The sequence below is a fragment of the Anopheles arabiensis genome, chromosome 3 (genome assembly GCF_016920715.1).
Source record: "Anopheles arabiensis isolate DONGOLA chromosome 3, AaraD3, whole genome shotgun sequence".
In the NCBI taxonomy this organism is placed as follows: Eukaryota; Metazoa; Arthropoda; class Insecta; order Diptera; family Culicidae; genus Anopheles; species Anopheles arabiensis.
Genome location: NC_053518.1, coordinates 72,028,091 through 72,048,567, shown reverse-complemented (window position 1 = coordinate 72,048,567; position 20,477 = coordinate 72,028,091). Strand labels below are relative to the sequence as shown.

The 20,477-nt window shown below is 46.4% G+C and overlaps 1 protein-coding gene across 2 annotated transcripts in view; it reads left to right on the top strand.

Moving 5' to 3' along the window:
- Positions 1–13,900: 13,900 nt before the first annotated feature.
- LOC120901385 (espin-like) overlaps positions 13,901–20,477 on the top strand; it is a 63,545-nt gene continuing 56,968 nt past the window's right edge. The window contains exons 1-2 of one of the 2 annotated variants that reach the window (XM_040309293.1): positions 13,901–14,124; positions 17,046–18,127. In XM_040309293.1, the coding sequence (XP_040165227.1) occupies positions 18,126–18,127 (2 nt within the window). In that variant the 5' untranslated portion in view covers positions 13,901–14,124; positions 17,046–18,125. Of the gene's footprint in view, positions 14,125–14,176; positions 14,606–17,045; positions 18,128–20,477 lie in introns of those variants that run through there. The other variant, XM_040309294.1, reaches the window with a different exon arrangement.

Sequence of the window (20,477 nt, the reverse complement as noted above, 5' to 3'; positions counted from 1 at the left end):
CTGAAGGAGTTGGTTGCCGTTGGAGTCTTTTGGAAAACCTTAGCCTTGTACAGGAGCTTAGATACGACTACAGATACGACTTTGGAGACTGATCATCACATCTTTAACTCGATCTTGATCATACATTGTCACTCTACTTCAGCTGAACTCTTTCGTTGTTTGTGTATACGTGCAAGACAAAACATGATTTGGTAATTCAAGTCTGTGGAATGTCCAAGTTTATCCAAGTCCCAATGCTGCCTATAACTGCTTCTATGGTATTAAGGTCTGTTGTATTCTAATGCCGTGAATTCTTGAAATCGATTGTATGATTTTATACAAAAGTCCGTGTGTTTCCTTCTCTTTGTGACGCAATGACCAATAATAGACAATACAATCAAAGTTCATGAAGCGAAGAGACCTTGCCTCGTTGGTGCCGTTGCGTCTATCCGATAGACTATCGGTACGTCCCGACACTGTCACCATTTGAATGAAGTCGTATGATTTCGTCATGCCTGTCAACATCATGCTTGTGGCAAATCTTCGATTAGGGCTTAGTGGAATACAATCATTTGAACATTTGGACAAAAATTCATTGCAAAATGGCATTGCAAAACGCATCGATTGATATCAAAATGAGAGGAAAAAACCAAAAAAAGTGTCAATCAAGCCCATCACACACATCGTTCATCTCCATCTCAGCCAGCGCGTCTAGTTCCTAGCTACGTGATAGAGGTCCGGACCACACCGTTTGCAGGCACCACTTAATCTAAACTCGTTACTGCAGCTTTGCGACGCTTCTAATCATAATGACTATGCATAAACTTCCGATAAGAAACACGGTACCCGCGCGGAAGCTGCAAACGAACGCGCCTATCATCGCATGAATGAGCAGAAGGAAGCGTTTTGTAGGGGCTTTTTTTTGTCGTTGATTTAATTCAACAATCTAACCGTGTGTGCGTTTCTTTTTGGCAAACCGTAACTGCATGCAAAATGCGGCAAGTTGCGCCGCACAAGCAAAACAAAAAACCGGCAAAGGCGGGAGACCAAAAACAATTTGCCGATTACCGATGCTAATTGATGAGGGCCGTGGATGTTTAATGGGATGAAAGTATCTTGCTTTGCGGGGGCAGGTTTTTTTTGTTGTTGTGCCCAGTGTGCTGCTGAACCAGAAACGAACGAACGAATGATCGAGCGAACGATTCGGTTTAATTGTTATTGGGAAGCTTTGCATTAATCTAATGACAGTTTTGGCAAGTTTGTTGTGATTTAAGGGGGGGAATATGGCCGCAGCTTCACAAAGCATGTCAAAACATAACGTTATGGAAGGGGATCGATGACTTGTCGGTACGATGCGCTTTGATCATAGCAGGCCACGCGTGCATTTATTAAACTTTTTGCTCTGGAGCGATCTGCACCGCTCCACAAGATCTTCATCCATTTGTTTGGCACATTAGACCGAGACAAATTTCTTTATTTGATAATTTGGCACGGATTTATTTAATGTCTTCCTCTTTTTTGCGAGGGCAGAAAGTGGGAGTGTGTGTGTGTGTTTTTTTGTCTGTTGCTTGGTTTTTGTTGCTTTTTTTTTGCGCGTAAAGAACTTGTCAGTTTTTAAAGCTCCCTTTTAACCAACGGTATGGACAGCTCATTAGCGTGTAGAGCTTAACCCATTGCTTATTGCCCTGTTCCCTGATAAATTCCCACCCTCCCACACACACACCTGCACCACATGTGCGTTTGAGTAAGAAAGAGAACGAAAAAAAAGACTTTCAAGACGTGGCGAGCCACGCGATCATTACGTAGAAAATAAGTAATCCTGATTGGATCGCAGATAAGATAGGCGGTTATCGAAGACGTATTTTTTATATTTTTATTTTTGCCAAACTTCTCCCGTGTCTGCCGTTCGTTTAGGGCTACACAAGGGGGAGCATAAATTAGGTGTCATTAAATCTGAAGTTAATGGCCCTTTTACTTGCATAACAGATCAGTTTCATCAGTTGCGGACTCGGCAGCTCAGTTGATATAGAGTGTTGATGAATGAATCGGCTGCTTCATAACACATTTTATCTAAATTCCGTGCCTTTGGGGCCCATTTTTCCGTGCCGCATCAACACTGAAACAGGTTAAACGGATCAGAATCTTTTTTTTTTTTGTCGGCACCCGGCATGTTGGAAGACGATGATGGAATGTATGGAAATTGGATGGGCACACGATTGGCATTTGGCTTTTTGAAGGCACCGGTTGCCGGCGTTTTGAAATGTCACCTGTGCTTGCGGGAGGAACTCGGGCTGTTTATTTTGTGTTGCTGTGTGTTTCGTTAAGCATTCCTTTCCACACACCAGCACCAACAGCGGGTTGACCCAATCAATCAGGGAGCAGCGAAGAATGTGCCAGCAGCAACTCGCCCGATCGTGGTTAATGTTTGCCCTGAAGATTCCTTTCGCCTAAGGTCCGACTGGTGGTGGTCCGCGCTACAGTGGTTACTGGTAATGCGTGTGTGTGTGTTGTAACGATGTTGCCCTCCCAGCAAAGTTTATGAACATGGTGGCACCAAGGTTTCCACCGTATTTAACTAGCAAACAGAGTGAGTAGTAAACAAAGAGACATGATTTTGCACAAAAATTCTATTAATATTGATAAGCCGCCGAAGGCTCACTTGCTTTTGGTCTCTTCCACCCACTGCAGTGCTTCGGAAGGCGGCCCTCTGACACACAAAAATTCTTCACTTGATTAACTTGAGGTAACGGACCCGCCACGGACACTAGCAGGTCGAGAGCAGCCTCCCCCCACCACCCCTGCTTCGGACAGGTTGTTCCTTTGCCCACTGTTTACCATCCGATGGTTTTGTGTCAATACAGTGTCAGCTCAGTGTGTGGGGCTCGGAGGGCCTGCGGCACAACCCTGTGCAAAACACAACCCGTCCGAACACCCGTCCCGGAGGTGATCGTTTGAAAAGTTTGCCATCACACCGGTTCACACCTTCGCTTTGTCACACGTACGTACCCGTGGGTGGGGGTATAGAGAGTGGGGGTGTGAAGAACAATAAATAACACACATCCTTTGGAAGGGGTGCGCGAGCATCCGAGGTTGCTGGCGCCACCGCACGCGGATATCGCACGGAATGGCGCGTCTTGATGGCGGCGGCAGGTGTCAATGGCGTTACTTGAAGCACCGAGCGTTCGTCGCTGGCCATTCGTTGGTTCGATGAAACACACTCACACAGACACAAAGAAAAGGAGGCTCCTGGAATGAGAGTTAACGTATGGACCACAAGGAGGACATTGGTGGATATTTTAGAAGCAAAAACGCTTAATCCAGTGGGTTGTTTTGATGAAGTTATTCGGAAGTTGCAGTAGCTCACTTCGGAACGCCCGAAAAACACTCACACTGACTGTTTAGGGTTCCGTAACTCCAGTATTTCCGGTGTTTGCGTTTATCGGGCTCCAGTTTTAATGCACAGTAGTTCGCAGTGTGATAGCGCTCTTGTTGATAGTTTCACGACGTTTTCCCACAGGACACGTACCGCACGGAAACACGTGGATCTCCGTGCACCCGGGAACACCATCAAGCTGTTGTTGTTTGTTTAGAAGATTCCCTATCTGGTGTTGATTGGTTGGTGCTATCCACGAGGTGCTGTCTTGCAGGAACTAAGCGAACATGAGCAAGAATCCAAAACAGCGCGTTGAAATATGGCCGCACGATCGCGGTCGCGAATCGCTGACTGGTCGAGCCACAAGCGCTGAGGTTAGTAGAAGCAAAATGGCTGCCGTTGGGTAAGTGTCGCAAAGCGCTGTACCGTGTACTCGGGTCGACGTGATGGGATTTGGTGGTAGTAGTTACTCGTGCTTTGCTTATAGTTTGCTTATTACAACAACAACAAAAACGAGCTAACAAAGTGTATTTGTTTTGTCTCTCTCCCCTCCACAAAACAACGACAAACTTGTGAGTGGCCCGGAATGAGGTAAGTGTTATGTTTCATTTATTTGGTTCTGAAGTTCTACTTTACACCTTCGGTTGAGCTCAAGGAACTTTTTCAAGTGTGTCAGTATGGCCATTCTCTCACAATACGGAACTGTCTTCACGTGGAACTTGCTATTCCCGATGACCTAAATTCCGAATACGGCCGAAAGCAAAAGTTCTTCCCTACAAAGGGCCACCAAATGTGCTGTAACATGCCCCAGTCGGTAACAAAGAGACAATAGACGCTTACAAAAAAAAAAAGAGCGCAAGAAGAAACTCCTCCCAAAAAAATCGAACGCACACACAAGAAGCGCACACGCATCGCATTTAATCGTTTTTTAATGTGACAATGAATTGCACACAAAGTTCGTAGAGCCAGAGAGGGGAGGAAAACCAACCAGCCAAGAGGAAGACACGCTGACATTTACACCACCGCAGTCATATCGGAAAGGCATGATCGTGATGGGGGAGGCTTTCGACGTCAAACGACGAACCTCACCGTGGTGGTACGGCTGGTGGCGCCCCACATTTTAACTCCGGCTTTTTGAGAATTGTATACCCTGCCCTCTTCTCATCAGAATCCTACCAAACCTCAGGGCCCTGGGAGCGTAAAAAAAGGGGCGCCAAGGCATGCTTCGATTTATAGTTGTCAACTTTTGCTTCGTACGCGTTGCGTCTGGCGTGTGAGACGCGCACGTTGTCGTCGGCGTCTTCTTACTCCGGTGGATATCTTTCCCGGTAACGTATACGCGTATCCTATCTACACACACACCAATTATGATATCGATGCCAAAGTGTTGAAGAAGAGGTTGGTACGGACCCCTCCACCCCAAAGGGGAGTTGGAGAGGTGTGTAATCAATAAACATTAGTTTCAAAATTTGACACCCACCACCTTCGTGGCGCGCCGGCTTGATTAATATTTCATTTCCGCGGGCGTCTCGCAACACACACACTGTGCTGTCTTGAGCCCTTGCCTGCCCCTCCTCGCTCCGTACAAGCACAACGTATCGGGAGGAGGTAGGGCGATTGTAACCTCACACAAAAAAGGCTGAGCTTTCGAGAGCGACATGAGGAACCAAACCAACGGAACAAAAAAAAAAGATCACTTTGAAGGATAAATGTGTTTTAAGGGGACTTTTTCCCCCTGCAGCTGGTGGGCCCGCCCGCGTCTGTCGGGATGTCTTCGTTGCGTATGTCTTCCCCGATACAAGGTTGCAGGCGAACGGCAATAACAACAAAAATGCCCCTATCGAAAGGAAAAGAAAAACAACCAAGATAACACCGAACGAAACTTCTTTTTTTTTCGCGACCCGAGAAACCCAACGCCCGGTCTCGGAGGCGCCCACCACCCCCGCATACACATTGATTGTATTGGAAATGGGGGGTTGTGTGTGTGTTGCTCGATGGTTACTCGTTGTAGACGCTACTCGACCTACCAAGCGCCAGCAGCACCCATCGATGGCGTTGATATAACTTAATCTTATCGTGCCAGGGGACTATGGCAAGGGGCGTGAAGATATCGCGAGAGAAAGAGAGGTGAGAGTGTGTGTAAGCGATAAGGTCCGTGCACGGTGTTTCGGGCGCGCTCGCGCGCCTCCATTCCGATGGATCCCCCGTGTCCCGTTTGGACACGGAAACCGGTATGTAAGGCGCCAACGAAAAGGCAAGACTCGCTTTTTATTTGACCGTTGTTGTGGTTTGGTCAATAGAGTTGTCCAACTCCAAGACACAAAAAATACGGTGCGCAACAGACTAACAACGGGGTGGGAGTGAATGGGAAAGCGTTGACGATCGTGAGGATCATCTCCATTGATCGTGAATGGAAGTGAAGGGGCCATTCGTCGGCTGTTGTGCAGAGTTAATCGTACGTTAAATTAAATGATAAACATCATACATCTTTGCTGCTTAAATCATTCAAATTCAAAATGATCCTTTACCTTTTAAGGCGTTATTTGAAAGTGGGGGTAATAGCGATGACTTCTGCTGAAAGCGTAACTGCGAAAATGCGAAACCCCGTCCGCCCGGCAAAGAACACTGCTCCAGTAGTCCAGTCCAACCCGATACACCGAGTTGTTTCAATTAATTTCCGCATTCTTCGCTTATCGCGCGCCCTGCATCTGTTGCACCGAGTCGTCACCGCTGCGTTCCCTCTGCGGCTTGCGGCTTTGACACTTCAACTGCCCTGCACAATAATGCAGACACTCAGAAGTACACAGAGACACACAAACAGAGACGGTGTGCGCAGTGAACCTTTAGCTTGGTGCGACAAGAGAGTCCCCGCCCTCCCGATAATAATGGGTGGTTTGCTTGCTGGTGCACTTTTAAAATGCGTGAATCATGCTGCAAGCATCTGGATGGGTTGCCCCATTTATTTGCTCTTCATTTGCTTTCGCACGATTCTGGCCAGTATTGCGCTGCCGTCTGCTGTGCTGTTGTTGGACCTACGGACTGCACGGACACGGGAGATGGTGCCTTGTAAAGCCATCCCCAAGCCATCCGGCTTGCCCGATAATATGCAACAATGCGCACGAAATCTTGCAAAGGTTGGGCAATCAGGACGAGGAACCAAGTTGGTGTGGGTTTAATTTCGATTTGAACCGGCTTTTTATTGGCGGCAATTGGGTGGCTCACCTCATCGCGGTGAGGTAACTCGCGTGTCTGTGTATCACTGCCCATTATCACCCATCATCAGATGTGTTGATTCCATTGCTGGAAAATAACAAAAAAATGGAAAATAACAAAAAAATGTGTTTTTGGAGGTTCTTTGTCGACCTTTTCCGACCATGCAAAATAGCCACTGACATAGACACTAAATGCATATTCTGCGGAGCTGTAGGAATTCTCAAGGACAAAGAAACGGTTTTTTACAGATTTGACAGAATAAGCCCGAAATGAATCGTAAATAAGCCAAAACAGCATTGGGAGATGTGGTAGACAAAGAAATTAATCGCTCATAATTGCTTTATCTGTCGTCTCCGTACTCCCGATGAGCTCCAAACATGCAATAGTTTTGTTGCCTTCAATCCAACATCGTTCAATGATCAAGTTCCTAGGAATTGTGTGATTTTATAGAGCTCTTAAATTTTAAGACATTTATCTCCCTTTTCTGGGAACGAAGCTCTATGATTTCTAGGCGCGTTATCTTTAGTGCCGCATTCAAAACTTCCACTCGCCTTCCACTCGACCGGTACCTTATCAGATGTTGTAATAACATTACTTTATAGTATCAATCGGTGAAATGAGCACGCTTTTTTTCGGGAAACATGGCTACTTTCACCTCTACTTTCGGTGATTCTGGTGCGTGCCGGTCAATTGTCTTCAACCCAAAAAAACATTGGAGCATGTCACAACCCTACTGTCGCATCAGCTAACAGCGAGGAATGACAACACGCATGCGGATCGTGATAAAAAAATCCAGTTGCCCAAAAATCACCTTCCGGAACGGGCTCGGGGATTTCCCTTGCCCTGCGGGTCTTGGCTACCTTTGTCAGTGTCAGTAGCGACAAGTGACATGTGCACTTCCGGGCATTCTAACGCGTCTTATTGCGCTGTCATGACGGAATTCGTCACCTGGGTGAGTGTTGGTCTGCCCTCTGTGTTCGGGACGGTGTTGGTGCCCTCGGTGACAAGGACGCAAAGACGTTTGTGATTTTACATTCACTGCATGGTTTGGCATTATTTATCTCAACACCGAACCCCGAAACATTGGTCGTCTTTGAAGGACTTAAAAGAATAAAACATCTTCAATCCTTGTAAATATTTCCGCAACTCATCGGTAAAGCTCGATCGGATCGGATGCGTACAATTATCCACCGATCGTGCGCGAATCGCGAAGGCCTCGACAAGCCGTTTGCTGCTGACCTCCTGCCGATCCTGCTGCATAAGCGCTATTGGTGAAGCGCATCGATCGCGGCACAGCGACGATGGATTGTTTTATTGTGATGCCAACCCCACGGACCCCTTGGTGTGGCTTGCGGGTTTGTGTGTCTTGGCCCCCGTTGCTGATTGTGTTTGGATGCAATAAATAACATTGTTGCAGCGAGTTCGTCGAGTGCATTTGATTCATGGTGCTATTCTGTGGAGCTGTATGCTAAGCCACGTCAAAAGGTTCGGGGTCGATCGCGAGCAACTGCTGCAGCCTTATCGATGGGGGAGTAGGTTGAATAATGATTTATTTTGATTAAATATCATGTGAGGTTATACGGGGAATGGTGGTGACATCACGCTGGTTTATATAAAAACAACAGATGAATTAAAACTGGAAATGGTTGGAGCTGGATGAATCTTTTGATTGGCATTTTGAGTATTAGCACATTTAACTTTGAGTTTGCTGGTGGCGCTCCTAGAGCCGTGAGTAAGTGAATGGTCCTTTGCAGTGCAAGTCGTTGGTTCGAGTCCTATCTATATCCAACTTTCTTCAGAGCTTTTATTATGGGCGTTTTTCATACGACCATAAAATGGTATTGAATTCCATTCCTTTCAAAATGAGGTAATGTAAAAAAGGAATTAAAACTGTCCCAGTATAAATCAGTTTCTTTGAATCCCCCCACTGAAGAAACACAAGTCCTATTGGAATCCTTCGGTTGATTAAAATCTCTAAATACACTCCGGTAAACAGGACAACGTTTTTTGTTGTCCTTTGGTGGTTAGCAAGAAACGGATCGTTCCGCAAGTAAAAACCATATTGACATGCACTTGAGCGCACTAGAAAAGTTGTGGGGTATGCACCACCTAACGCGCGCTGTTTGTGAGGACTCACTCTCTCTACACGGCTACGACTTTTGTCCGTATTTGTTTTTCGCGTCCGCGCAAAGCTCTCTCTCTCTCCCGTTTGGCTCGTTATTTTCATTGCCTGGAAGGTGCGGAAGAAAAACAACCCTGATGCCGAGAAACGGTGCGAGATCATCCACCTCCGCAGGAAGCCCTTTAGGCGGGGGTTTTCCCGTTTGAGGACACACATTGCAACGATGCACCCAGCAAAAAGAGCAGCAGTAGCAGCACGTCGCAAATAAAATAAAAAAAAACCCCGTAGCCACTGTGACCAACGTGAAATTCTCCTCATTCCTTTGGGGGAATATCCCGTTTCTGCTGTTTGCGCGAGCTGAATCCGCCGTACGTGCAGCGGGCAAAAGTTCTGGCCAAAGCGCTGCTGTGGCAGCTGAAGCGGATGATGCCCTGTGTGTGTGTTTATTTGTTTATTATACTTCGGCAGAAGTGTTGCGGTTTGGGTTTTTTTGTATTCTCAAAGCGGCAACGTGCGACAACAGCAGCAGCAGCACTCGAAGAAGTAAAATCCAGGGCACCACGGGCGAAATTGCATTGTACACCGCGGAGGGGAGGCCCGGATCCGGGAAATGGTTATGACGCCAAAGGCGGCCCGGCACGGTTCCGTTTTGCTCTTTCGTTTTCATCCTGTTTTTCTTGCGTGCTATTGACACGCGAGAAGAAGGAAAGCCGGCAGCAAACCGTGGCCGGACGGACGTTTGGGTTTGGGTGGGCGGTCGGACACAGCGATGGGATTTCGTTTACGTAGTACGTTTAGTTTGCGCTTTCTTTCTTCAAACCCCCCGCCGTCCACGCTGGCCCCTTTTCGTTTCGTTTTGCATAATTTGATGTCGCATCATATTTCTCCCCCTTGCCCCCCAGCCTTACTCCACCCCATTGGAGCGGTTGGTTGTTTCTCTTCGGGTGAACCAGAACGCTTTGCGGGCAATAGAACTTGCCCGGCCGTCTCCGTCTCCTGTTGTGTGGCACAACAGTACAACAAAGTCATCCCCATCGGGCCAGGGCTGGAATCGCTTTTGGCACCGAACCGGCATAGTGGGTGAGCTTAAGTTCAACTCCGCGCACGATAAAAAAAAATCAAAAATAAAACACCAAGAGAGACCCGCTTTCGCACAACAAATACAGTACAAATATATAAAAGTGAAGTGAAATAACAAGCACACACCCGTGTGTTGCTCTGGTTGGTCGCATAAACGCACCAACAAACACACACACACACACAAGTACTGCTTATGATGTATGAGCGTTTCTCTAATGCAATTCCATTCAATGAATTTCGCCCAAGAATGTCTCGGACTTCTTCACCCTCGCACGGTGTGGGGGTGTTCCGTCCGCCCGGAAGGGGGTCTGGAGGGCGGCAGAATGGACGAGTAAGACGAGTTCGCTTGCCGTCCAGACTTTCTGGCGGACAGCCCACTGCGTGGTGACGTACTGGGGCCTGGTTGGTAGTTGAAGTTTTATCGAGAAAAATTTCACATTCTCAAACAGTTTGCCCTTCCTCATCCTCCACCCCCATATGCGCGCACACACACACACACACACGTAACTGGAGCCGCGATGGGGCGACCTACTTGCTGCTGAGCGCAATGTATGTGTGTGTGTGTGTGTGTGTGTGTGTCTCACCCGCAGGTCCGGTAAAGGATCTGGGATCTGGTTATGTGCAGCGGAGTGTCAACGAGGTGCCTTTTTGGAAAATTGAAAGACAACCAACACCACAAACACCAGGATGACTGGGGCTGGAGGAGGAAGATGATCGGAGGGGGGGGGGGGGGTGGATAGTGCAATAAACTATCTCGTGAAGGATAAATAAATAAACTGAAACGGAAACAGACACACAGCAACCCCACTGTACCGGCAGCACTGCTATCATCATCATCATCCTTTTGCGTCGGAATCACGGACATATCGTCGTCGTTGGTGGGCGACACGGCATTCTTGGGCGACACCGCCACCACCTCCCCCACCCGCCGATATGGCAAATAGATTAACTGTCGAGCGGTGGCACTTGACTGACCGCTCGATGCCGTCATTTCGATAATTATGAATGACCGCGTGCACGGCCGCCCGGTGCGAATTACCATCATGTACTCGTACTGGTGGCGCGATCTGTGGCCGTGATTTCATTGATTTGTTCAATTTCGGATGCCGTTCGGGTGGCATTTGCGAGCGGATGTCATGCTGAATGAGATCATGCTGTGGGGCCCCCCGGTTTTGGGTTTGGCTTGATTCGCCGCCACACGGGCTGGCAGCGTCGCCCGGTACTAATTGTTTCGGATGCGACGGGTAATGTTTATTGTGAATCATTATTTACCAATTCCATTACTTTAAAACGATCATTTTGTGAGGCGTGTACATCTGTTTTTTTTTTGCTGTCTACTTTTCGGCACCGATCTTTTTGATGATTTGTTGATGTGGGAGGAGGAGGGGGAGGGGTAGTGTGGGGTGATGGGGTGAAATTTGCAAACGTAAAATCTAATTGATTAGCCTGTCGGAATTTCGGGATGCATTTTGCTATCAAAAAAGCATGTCGTTTGCCTTGCTTGGTTTGTTTGTTTTTGTTTTTGTTTTGTGTGTGTGTGTTTTTTTTTTTCGGTAACAAAGTTCAATATTTAATGTTTGTACTCGCCGCTAAAGTTTGCCGCCGCCAGCCCGTTCAATAAGCTGTTTTGCAATTTACAATTTTGGTGGAATGGTTTTTTGTTTGTTTGTTTCGTTGGATTCATTTGCTGAAACAAAAACACATGTTTTTACCCGATCAAAAAACCTTTCACTTCGTTCTAAATCAATTTTTGGTGTTGTGGTGCATCAATTTAATAGGATTTTTCTTGCAGACCGTAACACCGGTTTGTTGATTTGAGCTCAGCAGTGAGTGTCCGAGTTTTCAAGAGACTGATGAATTCTTGAAGTGCTTGAAGCAAATTGCATTTTAGCTTGCACATTCGACCATTTAAAAAGAAAAGCAAATCCAATTGTAACAATATGAGGTCAAAGGGGTGATCTTTGTCCAGTATTTCATCCCGCCGGTGACATTTCCTAGGGAATGCTTATCGCACTGTGTTTTTCTTTTAATTTGAATTTGCTACTTATAATTCCGTGTTAACGTTTTATTTCCGTTCAAATAAAAGAAATGTGGCTTCAAGGATGCTAATGGCCTGATAAATTTTCAATAATCTCTAACTACATTTGGAATTTTATTTAAAAAGGAAGACATTACCAGAGCTCAAAAGATTTTAGCTTGCACAATACTACCAAAATCCAAAGAGTGTAATTATTCCTCTATTTTGCAACAAACAACCCATCAACGACGGGGATTGTAAAATCACCGCAGAATTGCGCTTTTTAGTGCAACACTGTTACGGAGGGATGTAAAAGTGGCACGAAGCTCGGCAACCCCCATCGGTAGCCTCGTGTTCGGATGTCGGGCAGCATCGCAGCAGTTTGAAAGGGAAGGAAAGCTAATGCAACACTAGATTTATCTCGCTTGTGATAATGCATTGGCAGGCATACGTGCGGGGTGCACACTCTTCACTCTAACGGCTATGCTAAAGCAACCCTCTATATGCAGGGGTGAGCAACTTCGTTGCATAAGGGTTTGTTTATAGGGTTTTCGAAGATTATATAGGCATGTTCAGCGAGTTGTAGATTCGTTCAGGCATATAATACTGACTCTTTCAGCGAGATATAGATTTGTTCGGAAGTAGGCGTTGACATGTTGGGTTATACTGTAGAGCTGCCACTTTCGTATCCCTTGGACTGCATCATTATCATCAGGAGATAAACAAACGGCTTTCGAAAAAAATATACTAGTTTTTTAACTAATTCATGTATTAAACAGCTTGGGGAATGATTATTAGCTACTTTTAGGACTTTTAAGAATGAAAAATTGAACCCTGCGGCACAATGTGTAAACAAAACAAATGACAGCACTACAGAATCGCTAAACATGTCAACGCCTACTTCCGAACAATTCTATATCTCGCTGAAAGGGTCTATTATATGCCGGAACGAATCTACAACTCGTTGAACATGTCTATATAATCCTCGAAAATCCTGTAAGATGTGTTGTTTATTTGCATACAGATTTTTACCCAACAGGCTTGGAATGTTGGGTTTTTCAGGTCAATGTTTTCAACACGCATGAGAACTCCAACGTCGATGTCAGAAAGGTTTGACATAATAATAAATATTATCATTTTTTTCCATTAACCTGTTGTATACTAAAGTTTTTGCTTTTTACCATATCAACACTACTGAAGAGCTTCTTTAATTCTTTAAGCATTACCATTTTACCCTTTTTGAGAATTCGTACATATTGTATCTAAGCATGTTTTTCTATTTTTTTTAAAGTATCTTCTATTCCAAATTTTTCAACATTTTTTTACACATGATAATTTCTCACCAACTCTCTCTCGAATAGCAATATTTGAGTTTGAAACCTGATGAATGAATAGTAGAAAAGACTATCCTGCTATAGGTAAATCAATAAGTCACTGAAAGCCAAGACCACTAGTGGTGCAGACAGACCTTTACCGACCACAGTGGTTGTGCCATAGAAGAAGAAGAAGAAGAAGAAGAAGAAGAAGAATAAATAGTACTTGATTTATAGTATTTTTAATCATCCTCCTTGAATGAGATTTTTCTTTAAGCAATACGGCAAAGCCGTCCCACCTGGATAAAAAAAGAGAAATTTCTCAATTGTACGAGAACAGTTACATATCCTCCTATGTTTATTTAGCCGTAGGATTGAACTCCGATGCTCCGAAGAAGAGAGATATATTTAAATTATTGCAAATTCAAATGGGGTCATTAAAATGTATATTTTTTACAATTGTTTATCGTACAGCAACATTGTTTTCGTGAAAACCATTGTTGATAAATCTGTACTGTGTTATAAACTAAAAAAAATAATTTAAATTAATTATATTTTATTACTTTATTGTTTTTAGTTTATAAATCAAGCGTCTAGATATCTATCGTTCTGTGCATATTGTGCCATTATTGTGTACACCCTACCACAATCCCTTTAAACGGGTTGCTCACCTCTGTCCCATCCACCAGTCTTCGGGTGCGCGTTTGCCTTTGCTCGCTCGCTGTCTCTGTCTCGCGCCTGCCCTCTCCCGCAATTGAACCGAGCGAGTTCGGCCCGAAGCCCAGCGTACCGAAGCGGCCAGCACAATCTCCGGTGGGTAGTGCGGCCAGACATCCGTGCCGTGCGTTTTAAATCGCGTTCAAATCTTCCGACCGGACGGTGTGCGTGCTTTGGGTTCGTCCCGCTGGTTTGTGGCAGATGACACTTGTGACTTCGCGATCGCGCAAACTGTTTCGAAAAAGGACGCACGGCCCCAATCGTTTCCATTGCGCTGTGCAAAGGTTCCCAGGAGAAATAAAAAAATAACGTGAGTTTTAAGCTGTGTTTTGTGGTGATTTTTGTTTTTTAGTGGTGTTTAGAATTGTCGACAAGTGGTGCTGGGTGTTGGATGTGCGCTAGGGAAGAGCTAGCGCTTAGGTGACAACCTCATTGGTTCTCTGTCGTGAAGTTTGAAACCCAACCAAGTGTGGTGCCACGAAAATAGACTTTGTAGAAGTGTGAACAGAACAGGCTAGGCAGTTTGAGTATCACCCCACCAACTTATGGACACTTTTAAAAGCAAAGTTGTGTCGGCGACAAAGTGTGGCACAGATTACGCCGTACCGACAGTGTGTATATCCTGCCGTGGCTTCAGGCTTCAAAAGTTCAAACCCACAAAAACCAAATCAATCCCCCAGGAAAACAAAAGTAAACCATCAAAGCAATCGACGGTGGGGAAGACAGTAACGGTGCGTCTACCACGGAGTCCGCAGTTGGAGAAGGTTTTTGACACATACGCACCCAAACGCGTAAGTGGCTCGTCTGGTGCGACAGGACGCCAACGTTTCCTTAAGAAGAAAAAAATACGTGAAAAGAAAAGGGGGCAAATCTTACCTCTTCCCCCGTTCCCCCGTTCCCCAGCGAAAGAGAGACGCACAGAACACAGACAGCCGAGTGTGTGTGTGTGTGTGTGCGCGTGTGTGTATGTGTTGCTTCAAATCCTGTATCCTTCGCGAGACAGAAGACGAACGGCGTTCCGCAAGGATGTGTGTGCGCACCGCGTGTTAGCGTACCTTGCCCGCGGGGTCGATGCGTTTTTGACGGGTTTTGCCTGCGTGTGTGATGCGGGGAACTGGCAAGCAGCAGGAACAGGAAGCAAAAGAAGCAGAACATACGCACAGCAGCCCCTTAAAGTGAGCGAACCACCGCCGCCGCCGCCGTCGCGGTGAATGAACGGAGACGAAGAAAGTGGCTCCCCCTCGCGCGCTCCTACCAACAAGAGAGAAGAAAAAACGCATGTTCTTTCGCGTACCCCCCAAAAGTGTACGTGTGTGTGTGTGTTTATCCTTGTGTGTGTGTGTATTTTGCTCGACTTTTTACCTGGAATTTCGCGGCTTGGTGGCACTTTTCTTTTCCACTGTTATTTTTTTCTCATTTCGCGCAAGTTTGTTTGTTGCTTTGCTACATTTTTAAGCACTTTTCGGTCTGTGACTGTCTGTGGCTGTTGTGAGTGTTTGTTGCCCGCGTGTTGCAGTGCGTTGAATGGGGTGTTTTTTTTTGGAAATCGATTTGCGAGGCGATGGTGGCGACGACGCGTGTTTTATGATGATTGGCCTCCCCCGTCGATGGGAAGCCGTTTTTGAAAGCGATTTTTAAACGATCTCTCCTGGTGCCAGGTTGTGGTGTGCTGCTTTATCCTTAACCGATCAGGCTAATTGGGTGGAAATGTTTTCACATCTTTTCTGGTGAACTTTTTCATGTGCCATGTGTTGCATTTGTGTTGGATATTTAACGGTTTTTGGAGGATCACAAAATGGGATTTTCGAAATGTTCAATAATGAGAATCTGTAAAAAAAAGGGTTTTGTAAGAAAACATGATTTCAATTAGAGTTGATTTTTCCTCTCTTAATTGTGTTTTAATAATTTTAAAAACAAAAAAAAACCGATAGGGGAAAGCTCCTAACGACACTACCGGAGGACATCGTACGACCGAGACAATCCTGTTTGTTTCCCTCCGTTCGAGCTGTGACCCCTTCTTTTTCTCTCTCGTACTGTGCAAACAACGCCGAGGATGCTGGGAAAATGAACAGTTGACGAAAGCAGGAAACGGAATGTGAAGCGATGACAGTTTACACAACACACACACATGCACACATGCACAGGCACACACATACTTTCAGGTGTGTCCATGTCCTCGGCAAAAGGGATGTTCCGATAATGCGCCGTTGCCCGTTGGTTTGATTTTGTTCACCTCGCGGTAGCGGATGCTGCTGTCGTTGACACACGCGCGGAGTTCAGCAAACCTGCCAGCAGCCTGGCAAGTCTGCCGTGTCCCGTCTTGTCCTGCCAGGACGAAGGGACGAATACACACTCACACACACACACACACATGGCATTTCCGATAGAATGGTAGTAACCGCGTGGTGGCATGACCCCTTTTTTACGTTTAGCTGCGAACACACATGATTAGCATTTTCCCTACATTTTTTTGCATACTTTCTCTCTCCCTCTTTCTCTCTCTCTCTCTCTCGGGCTCTCAGTCTCGGTAGGAAACAAAAGAAACCCTCGAAGGGGAAATCGAAAGAGCAAAGGATGTAAATTAAAGAGAGTTTTGCTAGAGGAGAACGTAGCACGCGGATATCCTTGAACGGTGAAGTTTACCGAACTCGGTCCAACACATTGCAACTTGTTTTTGTGTGGAAGGGAAAAACAGGCAAAAAAAGGATTCTACATATGAGCGTTTCTGCATGTGTGTGTGTGTGTTATGAGCTTGATTTATATAATGCCGTCTACACACTTGTGTACACTGAAAGGACAAACCTGTAGTTGTACGCAAATGCCACGTGTCGGAACGGTTGCTTTCGCGTGTGTAAGTGTGACTCATGTGTGACCCCGCTCTTGCCCCCTTCGTGTATTTTGTTTTGCCCCCGTTCCGGTGTGTTCTAAATATTGGAATCGGTATTTCGGCTACGAACCGACAGGTTTCCTGTTTGTCCCTTTTTGTGCCCCTCCCCCCATCTTGCTCCCCACCAGACAGACAGACAGTTTTCCCGCGGGTGTTTTTCCCCCAAACCCATGTAGAGATCGCGTTTTGAGCTTCGTCCGTACCCTGTAGTGTACGGTGGGAGGACGTCTCTCTAGGGCTGGTACCGAATTATACAACACTCTGCAATTGATTTATCGATTTGTGGTTTCTATTATTAATTTCAAATCGCACTCTGCACGAATTTTTGTGCCTCCGTCTTCCAGCGCATAGTGTGTTACGTCAGCTGAATGAGTGAGTGGAAAGGAGAAAAAACCAACAGCAACAACAACAGAAAGGGAAATCAAAATTTTGCCGGTTGAAAAGCAGAAGCAACATTCCAGATAAACGGTACCTAATTCTGCACTGAAAACAGTGCTATAGTGTTCTAGGTGAAGTTTACAAACGTAAATAATATTGTGCAAGTTTCTGTGTCAGTGCATCAGTGGTCCTTAAGAAAATACCACCCAAACCGCCCAAGGTTGTGGCCGACAAGTGACGAAGAAGCGAGAGGCATCTTCTTTGAAGAATGTTTGTGAAGGAAGAAAAACGGTGCTAAAATTGCAAATGCAAGCATCCGAGCGTGAAAGGCATCGGAACGCCAGTCCTTGGGCCAGTATATCCTGGTGACCCGATTTAAAACCGAGCGCCCCTGTACGACCGCGAGGGGAATTTGAATTGCAAACAAACGTGTGAAGAGCCTCGCGGCGCCGCGCTCCGTTGAACGGTCGGTTGGAACCAAACCGACCAGCCTTGAGCAACAGGCAGCGAAGAAGGAGAGGAGAGTCGCAGAGAGCTGCGGAGTGCAAAAGAGTGTCATTGTGGTGGCCAAGTGCTTTCTCTCTTGCTCTGTGATTGTGTCTACGAGTGTGTGTGTGTGCGCGCGTGTGTGTATGTGTTCCTAAGCTGGACACAGGATCCACTGTGTCTTGTGTCTGTGTAGTGTGAAGGCAGCACAACACAATCCCAGATGCTAACCGTCCACGTGTTAATGTAATCCTTCATTCGTGTGTTTCTGTGTGCGTGGCCGTCCGTTCGTGCGTGCGTGCCACGGCCTTGTGTGTGTGTGCGCGCGCGTGTGTCGGCAATGTGGTGCGGCAGGTGCGACACCGCCAGTTCACAATCGAGCGAGGATCGCGGCCGCCTGCCGTCGACCAGGCGCTCCGCCACGGTGTGTTGCTTGCCCGCGGTCCTATGCTACGGCCTGCCGAATGCAACCTGCGCGCCCCGCCACCCAGTACTGCACTATTGAAGAAGCAAACACAAAACCCACGAGAAAGAAAGTACAATGAGGCCAAATAAATACGATGTAAGTATGTGTGCGGTTTTTTTCGATGCGGTGCTGCCGCCTCTGTGCAAGCATAGGTGTGGGGCTTTAAATGGAAGTTTATCTTAATGACACATTAGAGTGTGCTGTAATGCTCTCTACCCGCAAAACGGGGATTGTTGGTAGCGTGTGGCATTTTTGAAATTCTTCCCAGTTGTGTGACATGTTGGCTTAGAAATGAGCGTTTGTAATACATACGATCACGTTTTGCATGATCCGATCCGATTCGTCATGCTGCATTGGAGGTAATGTTGCACTATTTGCTGATGGACGCTAAACAAAGAGTAAAAGTTAATTGTAACGCCGTGCTGGATGGAGCTGTCGCTCAGCGGATGTGGCAAGCGGTTGATCTCACACAACGAAGATCGTGTACTGAAGTCTAGTTTGGACCCGCGTGCACGCGTCTTGGTATTTGAACTTTTCAACGCCATTTTAAAGGGCCTTTTGTTAATATTTATGAGAGATGTGTTTTGAACTCATTAGTTATTAAGATAAGTGGTTCTTGTGGCATATAAATTTGATGAACAATTATCAATTGCAAACATACATAATCGCTCATTTGCTTAACATTTTCTCTGAGTATGATACAATTTGTAATTCGTTTCGAATAAAATCATTGCTCAGCCACTCAAACATGGTATTCGTCATGTGACGAGGAATGGTAATGACGGTGTTGTAACCTTCAGCTGAAGGCTATATTTGCACACCGGGCAAATATGGGACCATGTGCAATTTATTTCGATCTTTCCCACCCCTCCCCGAGCTATTTTGGGCGACTTTAAGAATAAATCCGTGTTGCGGAGAGACATTTTTATTCCTGCGAACGACATTTGCAAAATTTGCACAAATTGCACCTTCCACTGCTGTTTCTGCCTGTACCCATTGGTGCCGTTTGCTCGTTTCAGGGTTAATCGAATTGCTGCCCCAACCCAACGCAAACGAGCACAACACAACAAGCGGACAGCAGGATCGTTTTCGGTTTTGCCGTCTACAAATGGCATACAATCCGGCGCTAAGTGGTTGCAATGAGAAAGCACCCGATTGTTGTTTCAAACCAACAAACCGTCATCAGTGTGGGGTGGCGCAGGCGAGAAAATGTCACCGATTATATCAGCCACACACTCACACACCCGCAGCTATAGCCGCTCCGGGTGGTCTATTTGTCTATGACCATTTCACTGCCAGCCGCCCAGCCGCCCATCCGTTCGTGGTTCGTTTTTGGCATTTGTGGGCTATTCTTGCCCCAGCAGTGTGCTTCGTCATCTTCTCGCCATCCTGCTGTGTGTGCGTGTGTGCGCGGTTGTGCCCTTCATATTTATTGCATTGGGATTTTATTGGACAGATGCTTTTATTATTATTTGATGATGATCATCATCATCACCGCAGCCTCTGCAGCGCTGAGATTCCATTTGCCTTCTGTTTGTTTTTTTGTTGTTTCCTTTGGGTGTGTGGTATTGGGTAGCAAGCATGGTAAGCAGGCTCAAACGCAAACAACCACACAGCCACGGACATGAAATTTATGCTCTCTGTGTGTCTGCTCTCGGTGGGGCGGCCGTCTCGTCAAATCTAACGTCCCAAACGCCCCAGCAGCTCTCGGACGCGTGTGCCATATCGAACCTCCCGGGGGTAGGAGAGAGGATGTAGAGTGTGTGTAGTATTGTATGTTGCCCGTTCCAACCCCCTTTACCGGGGCCAACCCCCGGGACCGACCAGCGAGCGCTTGGGATTGATTGATTTGATTTATTCGAGACATTATAACCTCTGCCGCCAGCGCTCCGCGCGCGCGCTCGTTCGAAACTGCGACGACCGTTAAACGATGGTCAAGGAGCGAGCGAAAACACTAGAAAGGTCGTACAAGCAGAACCGGGGCGGGAGGTTGTGTTTCGCATTATTAGCAAGTTACAATATTTCACCATACGATGCCATACAATCGGTTGGGATGATGTTGCTACTGCTGCTGCTGACGTAGCCTCCAGAAGGTTTTCGGGAGTTTTGCTCCCATAAGAGACGGCACACAAAGATGAAAGGCAAGGAATAAAGGGCAAACCATTGAACGGCTTGCTACCGGAAGCTGGACAAATGTGTTTTCCTGTATGATTGAAGGTGACCAGCGTTCAGCATGCTTTGTTGTTTGATTGTTAGTTGGCAAACTGCACGTTTCTTGGGTGAGCGACCATCTGACCTCCTTTGATTGCCCTTGCACACTATGTGCTCGAATGACTGAGCAAAACTGAGCTAACCTTTTCCAGCTGGCCGTGTATCCAGTCGTATGTAATGTGTATGCTTCCTGCAGGTACAGATATTGCATTCTATTTATACTAAACCAAACCGA